Here is a 22435-nt window from a genome sequence, read left to right as displayed (position 1 = left end):
ACTTGGGCTGATCAGCTTTGATTTCAACTAAGGTCATGATCTCATGGTTTGTGAGTTCGAGCCTTGCATTGGACTCTGCGCTGACAGTGTGGAGCCTGCTTGGGATTCTCTCTCTCCCTCTCTCAGTGCCCCTCCCCTGCTTGCACACACACTCTCTCTCTCTCATAATAAATAAATACACTTTAAAAAAAGTTTAACAAAAAAAGCTGTAAAACATATATAACTGTAGGCAAGCCTTGGAACTGGAAAGAAAACAATGGAGTGTGCGTGACAGAAGGTACTGATTTACAGTGGAGACCAAAACTATACACCTCCAATGGGGAACAGATCCAAAACTGTCAGAATTGTCAAAAAGGATTGTCAACAGTTGGTTACATGATCAGAAACCTAGATATGTAAGGGGCACCTGCGTGGCTCAGTTGGTCAAGCATCTGAATTTGGCTCAGGTCATGGTCTCAAGGCTTGTGAGTTTAAGCCCTGCCTTGGGATTCTCTCTCTTTCTGTCCTATCACTCACTTGCACTATCTCTCTCAAAAATAACGACAATAATAACAATAATAAATCAAGATATGTAAGAAACATTATTGGTTAGTTTAAAATAACCTAAGCAACACTCATAGAAAAGAAATTTCAACAAAGAAGTATATAGAGTAAAAAATGAACACTTTCTACCTGCCTTCTGTTTCCAATGTTAAAAGTTGGCTGCATCTCCCTCCAGATCTCTTCTGTGAATAAACTATGTATGGTGAAAGTGACAACAGCTAACTGAGCATTTGCTGAATTCTGGGTGCCACTCTCTGTGCTTTCCACACATTATCTTATTACCTCATTTAATTTTCCCAGCAGTCTTATGCAGCAGGTATCACTACTGTCCTCACTGCAAAGAGGAGAATGCAGAGAGCGGGAGGTGGGATTCCTGCCAGAGAAGCCAGCACAGCCTCAGTGAAGCCCAGGGCAGATGGTGAGAGCACAGCAGCAGTGTGGTGGTCCGGAGAGGAGACTTCCATGCAGAAAGAATAGCCAGTGTCAAGGCTCTGACAGGGGCCAAGCTTAGTGTGTGTGCGAACAAGGTGGAGGTGGAGGGAGCTGGCCTGGAGCAGATTACTAGATCCCTGAAGAGTCCAGATAGTGGTAATGGACTCTCTGAGCCAGTGTGATGGTGCCCATACTGAAGTCCCAGTACTGAGTAGGAACGATGAAGATACTGAGAAAGCAACGTGTGAGCAAAGCTACTGAGTGCTAACCTAGACCCAAATTCAGCCACTCTTGCCAGGTCTTGAACACAGTGGATAGCCCTTCAGGTGCCAGAAATTTCTCAAAATGAGCAACTTACAGACACCCACCTACAGGCTCCTGACAGCACCTACAGAGTCCCCAGAGTTATGTTCTCACTTTAGAGGGTCTCTGGATGACAAACACACTCTTGGGTACCAAAATCAGGGAGCAGCACTCTGTGGCAAGTTGGTCTTCCAGGAGAATCTTAAGCAAGCTTCACACTCAGCATGGAGCCCAATGCAAGGCTCAATCCCACAACCCTGGGATCATGACCTGAGCCAAAACCAAGAGTTGGACGCTCAACCAATTGAGCTACCTGGGTACTCCAACGGTGTTTTAGATTACAGAATTTAAGACTAATTTTAAAGAGTGATCCTAATCCCACAGATCCCTGTGAATGCCTAGGATATGAAGTTTGGGATGCACTGCTTGGTAACCACCTATCTGTCCTGCAACGGACAAGGGAGTTGGGCTGCAAGCCTGGAACAGAACACAGTGAGTGAACCCTGACTGAAGAAAGTTCTGTGCCAAGGTCTCCTTATGTTATAAATCACTGATCTCAGTCCCCACCTTCACTTTTCACAGAGGGACACACTAATAGAAGCATAGGGACCTGTGCCTAGCAGCTGCATTAGCCCTGGACACCAGGGCCAGGTCAGACATGGAGATCATCCCAATGGGAGAATTCAAAGCTGGAGGGCAGATGGCGGGCCTCTGCTTTCAGGGGAGCATTACAGCTACTCCCAGTGCAACCAAGCCCCCAGAGCTCTGAAGAGTGTCTCAATTATGTGGTGGCGTCAGCAAGGACTGTGCCCACAAGCACGTCAACACAGTGATAAGTCAGGCCTTCAAAACACCAGCTGTACCAGAACTGGAGCAGAGGAGTCAGAAGTCTCTCGGCAGAGATCAAAGACACAGCTGAGGGGGTTTGTGCTGACAAAGCTAGTTGAATGGTGTTTGATTTGGGACATATTTACTTTGGAAAATACCCAACACCAGCCCAGCATCAAAGTTCACATTGAAACCCTGCTGGTGACCTTGGCTCATTTCATCTCTGCAACACCACTTCTCAGAAGCACAGAGGTGAGTTTGGTTTCCGACATTTCTGCCGATTATAAATTCTTATTTGCAGTGGTTAGAGATGGGTAACTGGTGCGTTTCTCTATCAAACTACAAATTCAAAAACTTTCTACACTGTCTTAAAAATGGAAAAATGTTTTTATTTTTTAGCCTGCCTATTATAACATTTGTCACTTACATTATTGAGACAATAGACAAAATTGGAGCAGAAACTAGAATACAGGAAAGTATTGTGCCTATGTTAAATTATTTTAAGTGGATAACTGTACTATGATGTGCATGAAAATATCCTTGTCCTTAGGCACCTTTCCTTGAAAGAATTACAAGTGACCTCCTGTCAGAGGGTTCAGAAAAGAGTATACGCTTGTGCCTGTGTGTACACACCCATATACACACATGCACATGCATATACACACAGAGAGAGACAGAGAGAGAGAGAACCATAAAGCAATTGTTCCAAAATATAAAAGCTAGTGAATCTGGGTGTACAGGGGTTGTTCTCTATGCTGGTCTTTCAAATTTTCTGTAAGTTTGACATTATTTCAAAATGAAAGGTTTTTAAAACTTCAGGCAGTTACTTCTCTCCCAACACATCTGCCCTCTTGGGACCTGAAGACATACCTGGAAGGGACCAGGGTGTCCAGACGTTATGCTCTGATGTGTGACCAAAAAGGCCAAACCTCCTCCATACAATTGGCATGAGAAAGCGTCATATAAAGTTCCCAGAAAAGCAAACTTTTGAATGATTTGCCTTTAAAAAATATTGCTTCTCTTCAAAGACAGTCATTTGGATTTAAACACAACCTAGTGATAGTTTTAAAGTGTCTTATATAATTTTTATTATACTAAATGGCAAAATGACAGGAAGATGGGCCTTTTAGATCCTTAATTTAAAATTTTTAAAAAAATATTTATTTTTGAGAGAGAGGGAAAGACAGAGTGCAAGTGGGGGAGGGGCAGAGAGAGAGGGAGACACAGAACCTGAAGCAGGCTCTAGGCTCTGAGCTGTCAGCACAGAGCCCAAAGCGGGGCTCAAACCCAGGAACCGTGAGATCATGATCTGAGCCGAAGTTGGACATTTAACCAACTAAGCCACCCTGGTGCCCCTTAGATCCCTTCAGATTAAAAGTGAGGGGATGGGAAAACAGTGTGGAGGTTCCTCAGGAAACTAACAATAGAACTCCCTTATGACCCAGCAATAGCACTGCTAGGAATTTACCCAAGGGATACAGAAATGCTGAGGCATAGGAGCACATGTACCCCAATGTTCATAGCAGCACTCTCCACAATAGCTAAAACATGGAAAGAGCCTAAGTGTCCATCAACAGATGAATGGATCAAGAAGATGTGGTTTATCTATACCATGGAATACTACATGGCAATGAGAAACAATGAAATCTGGCCATGTGTAGCAACATGGATGGACCTTGAGGGTGTTATGCTGAGCGAAATAAGTCAGGCAGAGAAGGACAAATATCATATGTTTGCACGTATAGGAGGATTAGGAGGAACTTAACGGAGGACCAAGGGGGAGAAGAAGGGCGGAAATGGTGGGGGAAAGGGAGAGAGGCAAACCATGAGAGACTCTTGAATGCTGACAAAAACTGAGGACTGATGGATGTGGGGGGGAGGGGGGGATGGGCATGAAGGAGGGCACTTTGGGGATGAGCACTGAGTGTTATGTAGAAACTAATTTGACAATAAACTATTTGTAAAAAAAAAATAAAAAATAAAAAAAAAAAGAAAGAAAATCATGTTTAGAATGTTTCACCTTTAAAAGAAGTGCTTGTTGCTGCATTCTTCTTAAAAATTAATTTGCAAATAAAATCATTTCAATAACATTTAAAAAATAAATAAATAAAAGTGAGGGGATGGAGAAATATATATCATGCTACTGGAAATCAAAAGAAAGCTGGCATAGCTATACTTATATCAGACAAACTGGACTTTAAATTAAAGATAATAACAAGAGATGAAGAAGGGCATTATATAATATTTACAGGGTCTATCCATCAGGTAGAACTAACTATCATAAATGTCTATGCACCGAATATGGGAGCACCTAAATATTTAAAACAATTAATCACAAACAGAAATAATCTTATAGATAAGAATGTGCTAAGAACAGGGGACTTTAATACTCCGCTTACAGCAATGGATAAGTCAACCAGACAGAAAATCACTAAAGAAACAATGGACTTGAAAGACACATTGGACCAGATGGATCTGACAAATATTTAGAACTCTACATCCTGAGGCCAGGGAATTCACTTTCTTCTCAAGTGCGCATGGCACATTCTCCAAGATAGATCACATACTGGGACATAAAGCAGCCCTCAATAAATATAAAAGAATTGAGATCATACCATGCACACTCTCAGATCATAATGCTTTGAAACTTGAAATCAATCACAGGAAGAAGCTTAGATCCTTAATTTTAATCCACAAACAATATCAAAGAGCTTTTCTCCTTCCTCTGATAAGGGAATAATGAACACTATTTTTGGTTTTTCATCATATAATGCAGGAACAGGGTATAAGAAGGTTCCAAATACACTATATTAAAACATGAAAAAAAAAAATGAATGTCTTCACCTCTGTCTCCTTATCTGGTCTCGGGTTCCTTTTCCTTATTCATTCACATCACTATTGCTGTTTTTAACCTTGTTTTTATCTTTTATCTGAGAAGGATCTTTTTAAGTGCAGTCTAGCAAGGGAACTTTTGTCACGCTTGCTCACCTTCCTCTTTTCTAACTTTTTACAGCATATTGCTTATCAATATCCACGCCCAATTCTGTCTGGAAACTGGGCCCAGTTCTACCCGCAGCCAGACACATGAGAAGTTGTTTCTCGTGTGCGGGATAAGGTGTGCAGCACCGCAGCCTCAGTTGGGTGATAGGGGGAGGGTGCAGGGCAGGAAAAGACAATGTCAGAAACTGTGACTTGCCCTCTCTAAAATGCATGATTCAAAAGTCCTCTCAGTGCTGATTAGAACAGCATTGGACCGATTATTTTCATGGTACCGTAGGGGAAGACCCAAGGAGGGAGATTAGAGGGCAGAGAAACCAGTCCTGGTGCTCCCAGGCAAACAGGTAGAGGTTCCACTGCCACACGGAATGACATTAAGGCTCAGTACCCTGGAATGTAAAATGCTTGAAGGATGACATCAAGTGGCACAGATGAAGTTCCTTGCATAGCACCAGGCATTCAGCAAACACTCTATCAAGAGTCACTGCCGTCATCAGTATCAACAAAACCAAGAGCATCCCAAGTGGGGTATCTATATAGCTAGCCCCATTTTCAGGCCTAACAAGTCCAAATATTTATTTGACAGATGCCAGTAACTCTTATCTGGCTTGGACTGGAAGCAGATATTCTGGTCATCAAATATCTGTCTAACAGGAGTTATGTGCACACACACACACACCCCGCCCCCCAAACTTGACAAGACACAATCCTTCCCTCTGGGCTGTTCAGAAGTGATGCTGGGATCACATATGATAGTATAGCATTAAAAATACCTGCTGTCGCTGTCCCCGAGAAACACAGAAGTATCAAATAATAGCTCATCTACCCAGGATGTAATTATTACAAAGGAAGTAAGAGAAAAGTGAGGCTATTGGCAGGTAAAAGTGATTTGACAAGTCAAGGCACATCCTTCCTTGGAACAAGGCAAGGGATGGGTAGATAAAGACAGGCTTACTTACCACAGTGTAGGTATTAAAAACTTATCTTGTTGATTTAAATAAAGGGACTGCCTCTCAGGCCTTTTAGTAAGAGCTGTCTGACATTACCCTCACACAGATCTTCTAGTCTGGTAAGATTATTTCTAACTCCATGCTAGAAGCAGTTAAGTAAGAAAGTTTTAGTATTTTCTCCTGCTAGCAGTGGGAGCCAAGTAACAGATGCAAAGAAGACAGCACATCTGCAGTAAGCCACATTACCTCACAGCCTTTGGGACTCCAGGGAAAAGACAAGCCACCAGCTACCTTTCTCTAGGCACCCAGATCACTACATTATGACAAATTCCAAATCTTATGCAAACTGCACAACCCCAAATAATGACATAATTTCACACTATCTTTTGGATATCTGTTTTCAGAAAAGCCTGGCCTGCACACATTTTTTCAATATCTCCACTCATGCCCCACCTCTTGGTGAAGCTCTCCTGGCACCCTGCTCCTACACAGGAGGCAGAGCCACACCCCAGCTCTGCACCCCTACCTGCTTTGGTAGTGTCCTTATGACAGCCCTCTGCTTTACTGCACATCTGCTTCCCATCAGGCTGGCAGAACCCCTTGGTGGAGGAAACCTTTTTGCCCCCAGTGCCTAAAATATGTTGTTTGGAAATAGGAGATAAAGTTTAGTGAATGAATGCAAAAGAAACTTCCTGGAATGCTGAGCCCCCAGGATTCTATATGGTTTTAGTTTTGCAAACCTTTAGAGAGGGGATTCTCAAGAAGGGGCTCACAGATCCTTCAGGCAGGGTTATGAAACCACACAAAATGTTAGCTGTTTATCTTCACTAGCCTCTCTTAAAGTTCATGATCCTGAAATGGTTAAGCACTGTCACTCCCAGGGCACCTTCTGGGTCAAAACCATGGGCTTGCCATCTGAGCAGTGTGGTAGCAAGTCCATGAGGCCACCTCTCACTATGTCTTTGGTTTCCTCTCCCAGCTTTAGCTCTGCCAAAATGAAATGCCCATTCCAACCCCTCATCGTTTTGCTCATCCTAACGTCTCTATGTGGGAGCAACAGCCTGGCTGGTCAGCTTGAGAAAGGAAGGGAAGATTTTACATCTGCAGACCCTCAATGGGGGCAGTTAAATAGCAAAAACCTGAGCATGCCCCTACTCCCTGCCGACTTCCACAAGGAAAACACCGTCACCAACGACTGGATCCCAGAGGGGGAGGAGGACGAGGACTATCTGGACCTGGAGAAGATATTCAGCGAAGACGATGACTATATTGACATCATTGACGCAGTTTCGCCAACCGATTCAGAGGCTGGCGAAGGCAACATCCTCCAGCTCTTCCAAGGCAAGAGCCGAATCCAGCGTCTCAACATACTCAATGCAAAGTTCGCTTTCAACCTTTACCGAGCACTGAAGGAGCAGGCTCGTTCTTCCGACAACATCTTCATAGCCCCAGTGGGCATTTCCACCGCCATGGGTATGATTTCCTTTGGCCTGCAGGGGGAGACCTATGAACAAGTGCACTCGATTTTGCATTTTAAAGACTTTGTCAATGCCAGCAGCAAGTATGAGATCATGACCATTCACAATCTCTTCCGTAAGCTGACTCATCGCCTCTTCAGGAGGAATTTTGGGTACACACTGAGGTCGGTCAATGATCTTTATGTCCAGAAGCAATTTCCAATCCTGGATGACTTCAAAAGGAAAGTAAAAGAGTACTACTTTGCAGAGGCCCAGGCAGCTGACTTCTCAGACCCTGCCTTCATATCGAAAACCAATAACCACATTCTGAAGCTCACCAAGGGTCTCATAAAAGATGCTCTGGAAAATATAGACCCAGCTACTCAGATGATGATTCTAAATTGCATCTACTTTAAAGGTAAGAATAGCTGGGGCACCTGGGTGGCTCAGTCGGTTAAGCATCCATTTTGGCTCAGGTGATGATCTCATAGTTCGTGAGTTCGAGCCCTGCATCGGTCTCTGTGCTGACAGCTCAGAGCCTGGAGCCTGCTTCAGATTCTGTGTCTCCCTCTCTCTCTGCCCCTCCCCCACTCATGCTCTCTCTCTAAAAAATAAACAAACATTAAAAACAGAAAAACTTAAAGGTAAGAATAGCTTAAGTTTCTCAAACTCACAACATACTTTTGGTGTGCAGATGGACTGAACGTCAAGAACTATATTTTAGGGGTGCCTGGGTGGCTCAGTCAGTGAAGTATCTAACTTCAGCTCAGGTCATGATCTCATGGTTTGTGGGTTCAAGCCCCACACTGGGCTCCAGCTGACAGCGTGGAGCCTGCTTGGGATTCTCTCCCCCCCAACCCCCACCCCTCTCCCATTCATGCTTGCTATCTCTCTCTCAGAATAAACTATAAAAATATTTTTTAAAAACCACTATATTCTAGCTCTGATTTATCCAGGAAACCCGTCACAGGTCAGCTCACAGGGAAGATCAGGATGAGGTGATGGTGGCAGCTGACACTGAGCCCTAACTCTGTGTTTTATGCTCACTGGATCTCCACCAAAACCCTGTTATTAGCATTTCATGTTACAGACAGAGCCGCTAAGGCATAGAGAAGTAAAATGAGGCTCCCAGGGCACACAGTCAGTAAAGGGCAGAGCCAAGGTTGCCCCAGGCAGACTATCTCTAGTGCTTTGTTAAATTGGAAGAAAAAATGAAAAACCTTTTTAGAATTTGGCTAGCCTAGATTTGAGGGTTTTTTGTTTTTCCATCTCCTTCCCCAATTACTGGTAAGCAGGAATATGGATGAGAGGCCGAAGACAGGTGTCTGAAAACAGTTCAGTTTGACTAACTGACATGAACACCTGCAATTCCTTTTTGGGATACTTGTGCACTAATGGGTAGGAGGGGGCAGGGAAATACACTATTATTTCTGGACCAACTGTTCTACGTCAGGCAAGAAAGGAGGGCATTCCCCATTCCCACACCACTACATACATTAGATCCCTGGGATCCTAGAAACAAATTGGCAATGGACTTGTAAAATCCAGACCTCTTTCATAGTACCCTCACTGGGACTTGAACCAGAAGAAACCTCTACCTCACTCCTAGAAGCCTAGGAGCCAGAGGGCAGACACAAGGAATGAGTCTACATCTCAACGACTCATGGTGACACACAACCACTCTCCTCTCTACCACCAAGAACTGGCAGGCACCAGCTTGAGTCAGTCCCCCAGGCCTGGGAGGCCATGCTTCTTCTCTACTTAGCCCCAGTGCCAGTTGTAGCAGCCCACAGAGGTGAAGGACGGGGGCCCTCTCTTGGCTGCTGCTCTGGGGTGGTGGGGCTGCCGAAGATAAGCTGAGACCTCCTCACAGCTGTGTCAGGCAGGCATTCTGCCAGATGGGCAAAGTAGGGCTGAAGCAGCCAAGACCACAGGAGGGACATGGAGGCTAAGCCAGACCCCTGGGCTTCCCTCCTGAATGCCAGGCACACTGCTGGCCTCGTGGTGGGTGGACCAAAGGCTGAGGCTTTAGCAGGCTTGTGACAGACACATAGACACACACTATATATATGATGAACACATATACTTTTTATTACTGGCCATAAGTAGGTGTTTTGGAAGTGAGCAAACTAGACTGTAAGCCCTAGACTCACCTATCCCCATTCATGTGGCCTCAGGAAAGTCATTCAGTTTCTCTGTGACTCAGTTTTCCCACCTTTAACACAGAGATGATAACATCTACTCTAAAAGGGCTCTGTGCTGGACTGCAAGAGACAGTGATGCAGTGCTAGCACAGTTATGTGGCACGTGGCAAGAGTTCAATGAACTTGAATAGGTAAAACTGCAGATGCCAATGTTATATAGTATATTAAGTAGGTATGATATTGCTAGTGATGTTTATTCTCTTCTACGGGCAACTAACCTATGTTTAGGAATGGCTTCAGAACAGCCAGTGTAAGTTATTTGGGCAGCATCAAAGCCCTCAGTCCTACTGGTCTGTGGGGCACCTTGGACACGAGTGCCTCTGCATTAGGCTAGTCGGGAGATCAGGATAGACAGAGAAACAGGGCAGCAAGCCACTCCTGCCAGCATGGGCTGCAGAAATAACTAAGACAGTCAGTTTATGACCTCCTACACACAGCAACCAGCGTCATGTCAAAGGGTGGCAAATATATGTGCATCCTTTTCCCTTCATGTTGGATGGTCACTTAATTTAGCATTGGAATCAGAGGGATGAAATGCTAGTAGGAGCCAGTCTTTCGTGGATGTTTATCAAAACAAAGACTAGAAGTGTTTTTGTTTTATTTTATTTTTATATTTTATTTTTAAAATATTAAAATATAACATTTTATTTTATTTTATATTTTATTTTTATATTTTGAGAGAGAGAAAGTGTGTGTGTGTGAGAGAGAGAGAGAGCGCGAGCGAGCGAGCAGGGGAGGGGCAGACTGAGAGAGGGAGAGAGAGAATCCTGGGCTCCACGCCCAGCTTGGAGTCTGACACAGGGCTCAGTCTCATGACCGTGAGATCATGACCGGAACCAAAATCAAGATTTGGACACTTAACCAACTGAGCCACCCAGGCACCCCTAGAAATGTAATTTTATTTTTTTATTTTTTTATTTTTTTTTAATTTTTTACAAATAGTTTATTGTCAAATTAGTTTCCACATAACACTCAGTGCTCATCCCCAAAGTGCCCTCCTCCATGCCCCTCCCCCCTCCCCCCCACATCCATCAGTCCTCAGTTTTTGTCAGCATTCAAGAGTCTCTCATGGTTTGCCTCTCTCCCTTTCCCCCACTATTTCCCCCCTTCTTCTCCCCCTTGGTCCTCTGTCAAGTTCCTCCTACTCCTCCTATACGTGCAAACATATGATATTTGTCCTTCTCTGCCTGACTTATTTCGCTCAGCATAACACCCTCAAGGTCCATCCATGTTGCTACACATGGCCAGATTAGAAATGTAATTTTAATTGCTAGCTCCTAAATCTGTTACTAATTTGATTTTTAATTACAAATGTTATACCCACATTGCAATGCCAATAAAAACAGAGGTTGGGCCTCAAGAGGAAGTCAGAAGAATTCTAGGAGACATGTGACAACTCCAGAACAAAGGCAGTGACATCCGTGGTTGCAACAGGCTGGGGGGAGGGGGAAGCACCCCTGGCATCTCAAGGCTAAAGGTCAAGGATGCTGCTAAACCCCCTATAAGGCAGGACAGCCCCCCCAAATGTCAACAGTGATGAGGCCTAGAGGCCCAGGGCAGAGGCCCGCACACGGAGAAGGAAAGCTAGCTCCCATCACAGGCAGGCTGTTTAAACCTCCTCCTAAAGAACCTCCCGCTCATCTCATCCCGGCAGTTCTACCCACCAGCTGGAAACCTAGAACAAGTTACTTAGCCTCTTTGTGCCTCTGCTTCCTCGTCTGTAAAACAGGGCTAATAATAAAAAGCATGCACCTCATATGGGTGCTAGGAGGAAGGAACGAGTGATATGGGAGAGATGCTTAGGGGAATGCAGGCATTCCATTGTCAGTTCTCCACTGTCACTCAGAAGTCAATAGTAGCTACTAGCGCCTTAGAGTTAAAACAGACGCGTGCTTATTCCTGGATACAGTGTTATACCCAAATCTTTTTTTAGTTTATTTATTTTGAGAGAGAAAGAATGAGAGAGAGAGAGAGAGAGAGAGTGTGTGTGTGTGTGTGTGTGTGCGCGCGCAAGTGGGGAAGTGGGGCAGAGAGAGAGGGAGACAAAGAATCTCTGAGAGGCTCTGTGCTATTAGCATAACGTCTGACCTGGGGCTTGATCTCATGAACCGTGAGTTCTTGACCTGAATGGAAATCAGGAAATCAAGAATCAAATGTTTAACTGATTGAGCTACGCAGGCGTCCCTAAACCTAAATCTGATGTGAAGATCTGATGGCATCATAAGTGTGTAGAGCTAGTCCCTATGGAATTGCAGAGTGGAAAGGATGAAAGCCATCAAAATAGAGCTGCCATGAGCAAAAAGCTACTCTTTTTTTGGATCAACAAGCAGAAGTCCAGGTACATTAGGCACTTTGCTAGAGTCAAACAACTGGTTAATCCCTGCATCTACGCCAGAATTTATTCTAGTCTATTTCTCTACCATTATCATACTTCCTATAAGTATGTTAGCATTCTGACCTTCTTGGAATCATTTAGAACAGTGGTCCTCAAAGTGTAGACCAGGAGCATTAGCATCACCTGGGAACTTGTTAGAAATGCAAGTTCTTGGGGTGCCTGGGTGGCTTAGTTGGTTAAGCGTCCGACTTTCGCTTAGGTCATGATCTCACGGTTCGTGGGTTCGAGCCCCACGTCAGGCTCTGTGCTGACTGCCAGCTCAGAGCCTGGAGCCTGTTTCAGTCTGTGACTCCCTCTCTCTCTGACCCTCCCCTGCTCACGCTGTCTCTCTGTCTCCTAGAAATAAATAAACATTAAAAAAAAAAAAAAAAAGAAATGCAAGTTCTTGGCTCAAATCAGAACTACAGAACCAGGGACTCTGGTGGTGGGCCCTGTAGCAGGACAAGTCATCCAGGTGTTTCTGCTGCAAATTTAAGTGTGTGGACCGCTGCTTTAAAATAACATTTTAATAAAAGCCCTATTCTTGTTGATTTACAGGATCCTGGGTGAATAAATTCCCAGTAGAAATGACACATAACCACAACTTCCGTCTGAATGAGCGAGAAGTGGTCAAAGTTTCCATGATGCAGACCAAGGGAAACTTTCTGGCTGCAAATGACCAGGAGCTGGACTGTGATGTCCTGCAGCTGGAGTATGTGGGGGGCATCAGCATGCTAATTGTGGTCCCGCACAAGCTGTCTGGGATGAAGACTCTCGAGACACAGCTGACACCACAGGTGGTAGAGAGATGGCAGAAAAGCATGACAAACAGGTACTTTAGGTTGAATGCTTGTTCTTTGGATCTCTGGGAGAGCCCAGGAATACTGGGAACTTTGGTTATTTTAAGAAGGAAGGTGTGTGTACAAAAAAAAAAAACAAACAAAAACAAAAAACAAGAACTGTTGCACTGGGCCACTCTTGTTAATTCAGCCCAAATTTCCTGCTCAGTGAGAAGCAATCAGAAAGCAATCCTAGAAAGCAATGTGTTTCTCTGTGAGAAACACATCTGCCCTCCCTGTGACAGTTTTAGAAGCAGGGACAGGTGACTTAGTTTGGAAACAATCCTGGCTCTGCCACTTAGTTGCTCTGTGGCTTTGAGCCTTGGCTTCGTCATCTGTAAAGGCAGCAAGATTCCATGACTTCCCAGGGTCACAGAGAGAAATAAATAGAAACGTAATATTGAGCACCCCTCACAGCGCCTGGTGCCTGAGAGGTGTTCAACAAAGATGTGCTTTCTCTTCCCTGAGCAGGAAATCCTGAGGTTCTTGCAACCTATTAAGGATGTGTCATTCATGATTTTCCTCTTACTAATTATTACTCCACAGATAAAACTTACAGGTTTTAAATACTTACCATGACCTTTAGCAGATCATGGCAGAAAGAATAAAGAAGTTGCATTTCTGTTTTATTTAATACTGGCTAGGCCCATATTAAGATCTGAATCTGGTGCAGGTCTCCTTTTGGGGCAAGAATACAAAGAAATGAGGGACACCTGGGTGGCTCAGTTGGTTGAACGCCTGACTCTATATTTCAGCTCAAGACATGATCCCAGGGTCGTGGGATCGAGCCCCATGTTGGGCTCTGAGCTCAGCATGTGGCCTGCTTGAGATTCTCTCTCCCTCCCTCTCTCTTATTGTCTCTCTCTCAAAAACAAAAACAAAACAACAAAAAAAGTCCCCTCTGTGCGTGCCTCCTTCCTAACCTCACTGCCCATGACCTCCTACCCTGAGCCAGGAAGGCCTAACCAGCCTGCCCGTTTTTTCCTCAAGACACCTGGCACTGGCCTTCAAACAGCATTCCCAAAACACCTTCCCGCTCTGCCTCTTCTTCTCATAAACTCTGTGGGCCCCCTGCCCATGGGATGTGGCCCAGCTTCTTGGCCAGGCCCAGAGACACAGCCCCCTTCTGGCCTGCTCCAGCCCTCCTCCCTCTTTCCTCCCCCACTGCCAAGTGCCCCACTGCACCCCAGCTAGACCACAGCCTCAAGCTCCCTCTAGGCTTTGCTCATGCCATCTCTTTGCTCAGCCTCTGGGCCACAGGAATGCCCCTCCTCCCCATCCCCTGCTGGATGACTCCAGTAGTTACATCTATTCTGGTTGTTCAGACATTACTGTACCACCTTTACAATTTTGTTGCTTCACACATGTGAGTCCTGACTTGGCAAAAGGAAAGCAAACTCTTGAGAAAAGGGGGACCATGTCTGATGTCTCTTTATCTCCTTCATGTGCCATACTTGGCCCCATGGGCACTAGAGTTGCTGCTTATCCATAAGGACTGAATGCGTCGAGGCAAGGACTAAGATCATTTAGCACTGTCTGGCAAATAAAGGCTTCTTTTTTCAGTATACTGACCAGGTATTCAATGCTTACTTAACAAAATAAGAAATGCCTAAAATCGGGGCGCCTGGGTGGCTTAGTCGGTTGAGTGTCCGACTTTCGCTTAGGTCATGATCTCGCGGTTCGTGGGTTTGAGCCCCGCGTCGGGCTCTGTGCTGACTGCCAGCTCAGAGCCTGGAAGCTGTTTCAAAGTCTGTCAACTCCCTCTCTCTCTGACCCTCCCCTGCCCACGCTGTCTCTCTCTCTCTCCTAGAAATAAATAAAACATTAAAAAAGTTAAAAAAAAAGAAATGCCTAAAATCAAGGACCCAAACAAGAGAATTATTTTAGATACCCTCAAACCATAAACCAGTAACCATTCTGCTGCTGGCCTGGAAGGCCGGATGTGAATCTCACAGTATCAAGGAAATGACTGCACAGCACTAATCATACCTCCATTTTAAGGAACTGGAATCATAATGGATGGTCTCTCCCAAATCCTCAACTGATGGTACTAGGATGTGAATTTTAAGAAGTGCTACATTAATTCTGTGGTAAAAGCAACCTGGGGTTAGTGGGAGAAAGGTAGGTTGTGGACATCTGAGGGAAAAACATGATTCTTTTATAACTTGTGGTTCAAAAAAACTGGGCCCCCTTTCCTTCCTGACCAGGACTCGAGAGGTGCTTCTGCCTAAATTCAAGCTGGAGAAGAACTACAACCTGGTGGAGGCCCTGAAGTCAATGGGGGTCACGGCACTGTTTGACAAAGACAGCAATATGGCAGGAATCTCAGACCACAGGATCACCATTGATCTGGTAACCTCTCCCTTTGTCCATCCTCCGCACCTGTCCCCAGGATCTGCCCCCAGCAAAGTCACATGACGTCACAGGTCAGGGTGCTAGGTCGGCTCTCCCTGGGCCTGCGAGGCACTGAGTGGGCAGGGTAGTCTGTTTTAGGGAGCGCCGTGAGAGCCCCCATTCCCCTGACAGCAGAAAGAGAGGAGGTGTGTGCTCCAATCTGTGAAATAGCTACACCCAAATGAATCATGAAAGGCCCATTAAATACATGCAGAAACACTGCATGACCTGCATGCTGAACTTAACACAACCACTGACACTTCACAAAAAGAGAGAATACCAGTCCAAAAAACATGCAGATCCAGGCCCCACCCCTTTGGTAGTGCACACTGAGTATGCAAAGGAGATGGGGGTCTGCAGCTGCTGTCTTGCTGGCAGATCACTCACACTGTGGCCATCATGTATTAAAGATACATACTGTTTAGGGGCACCTGGGTGGCTCAGTCAGTTAAGTGTCCGACTTTGGCTCAGGTCATGATCTCACAGTTTGTGAGTTCGAGCCATGCATCGGGTTCTGTGCTGACAGCGCAGAGCCTGGAGCCTGCTTTGGATTCTGTGTCTCCCTCTCTCTCTGCCCCTCTCCCACTCCCACTCTGTCTCTCTCAATCTCTCAAAAATAAACAAACACTTAAAAAAACTACACACACTATTTATATAATACAGCCTCTGAGCACAATTACCACACCTGGCAAGAGGTGAGCGAGACCTTCAAGGATCATTCTGACCAGCTGTGGTCTGTGCCCTGTATGTGGTCTTTCCACCCTGAATGAGATGAGACTCCACTCTATCCCTCCCTCTGTGTGCCCATTGAAGGGATCTGATGGAATCTGACAACTTTCCTTTCCAATTTGAAACAGTTCAAGCACCAAGGTACCATCACGGTGAATGAGGAGGGCACCCAAGCTGCCGCCGTGACCACGGTGGGGTTCATGCCGCTGTCTACCCAAGTCCGTTTCACTGTTGACCGCCCCTTCCTGTTCCTCATCTATGAGCACCGCACCAGTTGCCTGCTTTTCATGGGGAGAGTTGCCAACCCCACCAAGTCTTAAAGACAGAGGTCGGGGCATTTCAAGTGTTTTGGGGGCACTCTGTAATTCTGGTTCCATTCTAACAATGAGAATGGAGATGTTTTGCCATGATGGCTTTTGTGGTTTATGCTACCATTCTGAAATCGAGGCCCATAGGAGAGAAGAAATTGACAAACAACCAAGAAGCTCACTGGAATCAGGTCAGCACAGTGAACAACATCCCCAGTTCATAGAAGTTAATGTACCAGTGACATGTCCGCTGTTACTTAGAGGGTGTCAGCAACGTACAGACTGGCTTACTCCTGCCTCCTCAGTGCAAACCTATGAAGGGCCTTGCCTGCGCACCTCCTTCCCCTGTAGTCCCCGTCCTTGAGCATTTGGCTCTATTACTCAAATTACCAGTGCTCCTCATCTGAACACAGAACACAGAAATGACCTGCAGGACTAATATCTCACCTCTCCCAAGGATGGTGCCCAGGACAGAAGCAACCTCGTGACATTCAAGGGGTGCCCTGGGTGTTAGGGCTTCATTCTCTTGAAGCCCAACCTTCCGAATTGATGCTAAATGTCATCTGTACTTCTGTCACCTCACTGCTGCCCAGAGGACAGTGGGTACACATGGCCATGCTTCCACCTTAGAGATAAATAAATATTGCTGCTTTTACTGTGTCTGTTATAATTCTCCAGTTTTTGAGGCTCAAATAACTAAGAAAGGCCAAATTCAAAATAGCTGACATCCCCAGGAATGACAGAGGTTGACAATAAGCAACTTGAGTTCTTCACAGTGACTCATGCTACATAGGGGGCACGTTCCTCAGGATCAGGATGTGATGAGTGCTGCTAAATCCTGGGGGCAAAGATGTTATGGATAGGGCTTCGTGGAGATTTCTGAAATGCTAGTCTTTAAGTGGGACATGTGCTTCAGCTTTCATCCCTAGACACAGGGAGAACATCAGATGAGCTCCTACAGTAGGTCTGGTTTGAGAAAACAGGTGACATCTGAAGAATATGTTTCCAGATCCTTCGCTACTTGGGTAAGATGAGTGGAACCCAAAAAGGCTACTCAGAATTCAAGAATGGGGCGCCTCTGCAGTCTGGGGACTATGGGTAGTGACAGGGAGAGCATCACAAGTGCTGTATGTGTGGCTAACTATGACCCCCACAGCCCTGCAGGCTTTCTCTTCCCTTCTCTGAAGAGGAGGAAGACCAGGGTTTGAGCACAGGCTGGCTTGACTCTAGGGTCACCCATGGAGTCTTGTCATAGAGGGTTTTAGACACAGTGAGACCAATTCCAATCACGGGGGCAGGAAAAGCAGAGCACGTCATGCACCCTGCTGTAGGGGGCGCTGTGATGGGTATGCTGGCAGGTTATTCCTGAGTCCTCATACCAGCTCTAGGGATTCACACTGTTACCATCTCCTTTTGGCAGCTGAAGAAACTATTTAAAGGTCATAGAGAAAACATGATCTGTCCCAGGCCCTGCTGTTAACTCTTAATATACCTCTCCACCTGCTTCCTTCCCAACTTCCTGCACCAGGGCCTCCATCTCCTGTATCTAACTGACCAGTGCAGGGCTAAGGATATGTCTTTCCTTGCCACAGTGTCCTGACCTCTTGGGGAGACCTGAACTTGCTGACACCCCACTCCCTGAATTCCTTCTCCAATTCGCTTCCACACAGCCCTTTCAGGAAATGCTTGTCCTGCATTTTTTGTGCTGCTGATTCCTCATGCCCCTCTCATCCCTAAATGCGGCTCTCTCAAAAACTGCCTGTAGCCCTTTGCCATGCCTGTCCCATACTTAAAAGGCAGCCGTCTCCCTTCCAATGTGGCCTGCCCCACCTCTGCTGGAGCCAGCCCTCCTCCATGACCTGGCCAAGGTCAAGACCCTCCAACCTCCATGCTTTTCATTCACCTACGTCCACTCAGAATGCACTCAGACCCTCTTTTTGAGAAACTAGCTGATCCAGGTTTCAAGGCAATAGAGTATTAATTCAGAGCATAGACTCTGAGCCGGGCTGCCTGGGTCCCAACTCTGGCTCCGACAAATAGTAGCTGTGGGACGCTGAGGCAAGTTCTGTGCCTCAGTTTCCCTACCTGTAAAATAGGGATAACAACAGCACCTACCTTGTAGCATTGCTGTAAAAATTAAGTGAGTTAATGCCTGAAAGGGATTTACATCAGTACTTAGTGCTTAGCAAGAGTTAGGTAAGGCCTTCTTATTACTGTCTTTGACTGAGAGAGTACCTAGCCCAGGGGTTCCTAACTGGGGGGTTCCCACCCAACTTCCTGAGATAAAATGCAAAACCTTGTGAAGAAATGCCTTTCTATGGAAAGAGAGGGCAAGGCTTTCAAAGGAGTCCATGACCTAAAATCTGTTAGTCCACAAACCTAATTTTACAGGCACTGAGAGAATAAGTAACCTGTCCAAGGACACAAAAATGACTAGTGGCACAGTTTGTAAACTCTCAGGGAAGTGCACAAATGTTTTCTGAGCAGGAGGTATATCTTATCAAATCACTAGTTTATGACAGTGGAGCACACAGGACTCTAGGCATTGGATACCTTTCAAGGTGCTTAATTAACACCTTGCCTAGACACCAAGAGAAGCAATTTAATTAGGATATTTCTAAAGAAATACTTTTCACAAAGTTGCAGGTTAAAAATCACCAAACCTAAGCTGTCTAAAGGAGTCTCAGAGATCACATGACCCAGCTTCCAGTGACTCCCTCCAGGCTCCTAAGGATACTGATAAATCACTGATAAGCTGCATTTGGACAGACACCCAGGCTTTCTGCCCTACACCCACTGGTACTTCCGCTGAACTAAGTACTTGGAGATGCTTTGTCATAAAAAGATCCAAAACAGACTACCTTTTTCCAAAAGAAAGGAAAGAAAGAAAGAAAGGCGAACATTTTTTTAAAAAGCTTTGGAAACTAGCTTCTCCCAGAGGGTCCAAGGGGTAAACCAGAAAACAAATGCAAGATCCCATGATCTCTGTGCTCTTTGTTGAGCAATAGAATCAAATATTTGTTTCCTCCCCCGTAATATAACCATTAACTTTTGTTAAGACTACAATACTTATTCTATTCATGTAAAAGGTCACTGCAGTGGAGTAAACAAAGTATTTTAAGTAGAGTGTGTGCTTGCCTATGACTGCTAACAGTCATGCCTACAATGACCCAGCACTTCAGAGGGTCATCTTCATCTTTTTGAGAAGCTCTGTGGGCAGAGTAGGCATAGACAAGCTGTGATGGTCACCCAGGAGCCCACACACAGGAACAGGAGTCCAACCCCGATGCTTGTGACCCTAAACCCTATGTGTTTCCAATCAACCTCATCAGTCATTGCTCCCAGGAAGTGCAGAGTGCCCTCTATGAATTTCTTCTATGCATTTATTAAACTCTAAATGATAACAGCTACACATGCTCCACCCATGTGCCTGGGTCAGAGAATTCCGGTGTTCAAACTCACGAGAATTCACTGATTTGAGTGTCACCGCGAACATGCTCCCTGGCTGCCAAAACCTGCTCTCTCATGGAGCCCTTCTTACCTCTAACAGACCAAGAGAGTGCCATGGACTTTCTGCCCTTCACCTTTCCCTCCATCCAAAGGATCCATGTACAGTGGTACTTCTAAAACAGCATTGTACACTAATCGATATCAAGTATAAAGTGAAAATGTTTATGTTTTTAAAAACCAATGGATATGGTGATAAAAAACACCGTGGCTGAGAGTCTTGGCCATTCTCAACTCCTCAAAGCCTGTGGGAAAGCACCTGATTGCAGGTATGAAGGTGGTTAAGATTCCCAAGGGGAAGTGAAAAGCCATGAGGACAGGGAGGCAGCTACAGATGCAAGCAAACTTCTAGGCCCCTTGTCCCCTCAGGCACATTGAGGAAAAGGAGATTGTCCTGACACAGAGGCAGCAGGAGAGCAAGCAACTCAGCTCCTGCTCCAGAATTGGCCACTTACAGGGCAGGAGAGACAAGAGAGGAGGACAGGCAGAAGGAAGGTGAATAGATGCGGAATGCACCACAAAATGTAACTTGTGACATCTTAAAGGTAAACGATAATAAACCAGTCAGTTGTTATTTTTCACCCACCTTGGCCAGCTAAAATCAGACCTCTAAGGTCCCCAGATTCCAAATTATGAACACCCAGAATGCAGTAAGTACAGAAACTTAGATCAGCAGAGGTGCCTCTCCATCTGCCTGCCTGACCTCTAGGCCCTTGGGTCACCCTGGCAGCTTGAAGATCAGTCCCTCTAGCATTCCATGTGAAGGGACATGCATGTTAGTGCTCAAGAGTCAAACTACTGGGGGTAGGGATGAGGTGGGAAGGAATTGACAGGCAGAAGCAAGGGCTTAACTAGAAGGTAGGTTTAGTGGAAGCTAGAGAATCACAGATGAAAACAAATACTAGAACCTGGGGCCCTGACTTAGGACTGGCAGCTGGGAACTACTGAGAAAGGGGAAAACAACTTCTACGAAGGCCATTTGGGAAGAAGTGGCTGTAAGTAAAGAGGATAAGACAGAGACAGACTCTCTACCATCGCAGTGCTGTGGCAGGGGACGGGGCCTATGTCGGGAGATGCCCACCATGGCAGTGGGAGGGACTATACCCCAAAGTATGACCAGCCCACTGTCAACAATGACAACCCCCCCCACCCAGAACACACAGCTCCAAGAACCAGGCACCATGCAGATGCCCCAGGACTCATCTTACTGGGAGGGATCAGGAGGGGATGGAAACAGAGCCTGCCCACCATCGGTCAGAGGCACCAGAGCAGGGTGTGAGACACAGGACAAAGCCCAGAGTCACACCTCAGACTTGGGAGCCACATAAGAGGGAACCAAAATGCGTTCCCTGGTCAAATGGCAAGGAGGTTTAGGCAGAGGATGGAGAAAGGGAGTGAGGTGGTGTGGCCACAGCAGGCACCAACCAATGGGACAGTCCCAGAACAGCTGGTGGTGGCAGAAACATGGCCACATGTACAGAATCACCGCGGCCTCCACACAGCATTCTGCTAAGGAATCTGTGGTGCACCACTAGGCACTACTGAAAACATGAGCACAGTATCTGAAGTTTGAAACCACTCAGTTAATGAATACTCACCACAGCAATTACAGGAATGAGTACACCCAAGTTCCCCGCACTGCTAGAAGCCTAGAAAGAATGGAATTGAGTCATCAAAAGCATGTATTTCTTTCATTAAAAGAAAAAAAGACAAGCATAGTGTTAATTTCAAAGAAATGATGAGATACATACAAAGCGATAAACACACTCACCCAGCATCATTTTAATAGCAAAAAAATGGAAATGTGTTAAACAGAATGATTACAAAAAACATGCATGGCCCCTGTGTATAATGAAATACCACACAGCTGTTACAAAGACAACTTTGGGGGCACCCGGGTGGTCCAACTCCTGGTTTTGGCTCAGGTCATGATCTCATGGTTCATGAGCTGAAACCCCACATCGAGCTCTGCACTGACAGTGCGAAACCTGCTTGGGATAGTCTCTCCCTCTCTCTGCCCCTTGCCTACATGCTTTCTGTTTCTCAAAATAAATAAATAAACTTAAAAAAAAGACACGTTTCTGAAAAATATTTAGTTACCTTGGAAAGTGCCCACAGCAAATTTTATTTTATTTATTTTTTAAATGTTTTATTTATTTCTAGGAGAGAGAGAGACAGCGTGAGCAGGGGAGGGTCAGAGAGAGAGAGGGAGTCACAGACTCTGAAACAGGCTCCAGGCTCTGAGCTGGCAGTCAGCACAGAGCCCGACGCGGGGCTCGAACCCACGAACCGTGAGATCATGACCCAAGTGAAAGTCGGACGCTTAACCGACTAAGCCACCCAGGCGCCCCAGCAAATTTTAAATAGAAAAAAAAAAAAAAATCAGGATTTCAGTGTATGCTATGATATAATACCAATTATGTAAAATAAATATATTTGCATTAAAAAATTTAGGAAAGGGGTGGATCGGTAAGTGAGGTGTCCAACTTTGGCTCAGGTCATAATCTCACAGTCCATGAATTTAAGTTCCACATCAGGCTCTGTGCTGACAGCTCAGAGCCTGGAGCATA

At 45.5% G+C, this 22435-nt stretch overlaps 2 protein-coding genes across 3 annotated transcripts in view; one reads left to right on the top strand and one right to left on the bottom strand.

Annotated features, from left to right (window-relative positions):
* The window catches only part of PI4KA (phosphatidylinositol 4-kinase alpha), a 120563-nt gene that overhangs the window by 49844 nt on the left and 48284 nt on the right, over positions 1 to 22435 (bottom strand). The window contains exon 19 of one of the 2 annotated variants that reach the window (XM_039242823.1): positions 21464 to 21514. The exons of the other annotated variant lie outside the window; for it this stretch is intronic. Coding sequence (XP_039098754.1) covers positions 21464 to 21514 — 51 coding nt within the window. The remainder of the gene's footprint in view (positions 1 to 21463; positions 21515 to 22435) is intronic. 2 annotated transcript variants of the gene reach the window in all.
* On the top strand, positions 2336 to 17018 carry SERPIND1 (serpin family D member 1). The gene is made up of 5 exons (XM_039242825.1): positions 2336 to 2358; positions 7033 to 7928; positions 12647 to 12920; positions 15135 to 15279; positions 16179 to 17018. The coding sequence occupies exons 2-5, from the start codon at positions 7049 to 7051 to the stop codon at positions 16368 to 16370; spliced, it is 1491 nt and encodes a 496-aa protein (XP_039098756.1). The 5' UTR covers positions 2336 to 2358; positions 7033 to 7048; the 3' UTR covers positions 16371 to 17018.

Source organism: Hyaena hyaena, unplaced genomic scaffold (genome assembly GCF_003009895.1).
Source record: "Hyaena hyaena isolate Hyena2069 unplaced genomic scaffold, ASM300989v1 scaffold_219, whole genome shotgun sequence".
Lineage (NCBI taxonomy): Eukaryota > Metazoa > Chordata > Mammalia > Carnivora > Hyaenidae > Hyaena > Hyaena hyaena.
The sequence above is the reverse complement of the archived record's forward strand: the minus strand, read 5'-3'. Positions and strand labels throughout refer to the sequence as shown.

What these genes read in the sequence shown, in the direction of transcription:
- SERPIND1 (XM_039242825.1), top strand. Translation starts at nt 7,049, where the DNA reads ATGAAATGCCCATTCCAACCCCTCATCGTTTTGCTCATCCTAACGTCT. An exon ending in CAGAAAAGCATGACAAACAG is followed by an intron (nt 12,921 to 15,134) that starts GTACTTTAGGTT and finishes CTTCCTGACCAG; the next exon opens with GACTCGAGAGGTGCTTCTGC. An exon ending in ACAGGATCACCATTGATCTG is followed by an intron (nt 15,280 to 16,178) that starts GTAACCTCTCCC and finishes AATTTGAAACAG; the next exon opens with TTCAAGCACCAAGGTACCAT.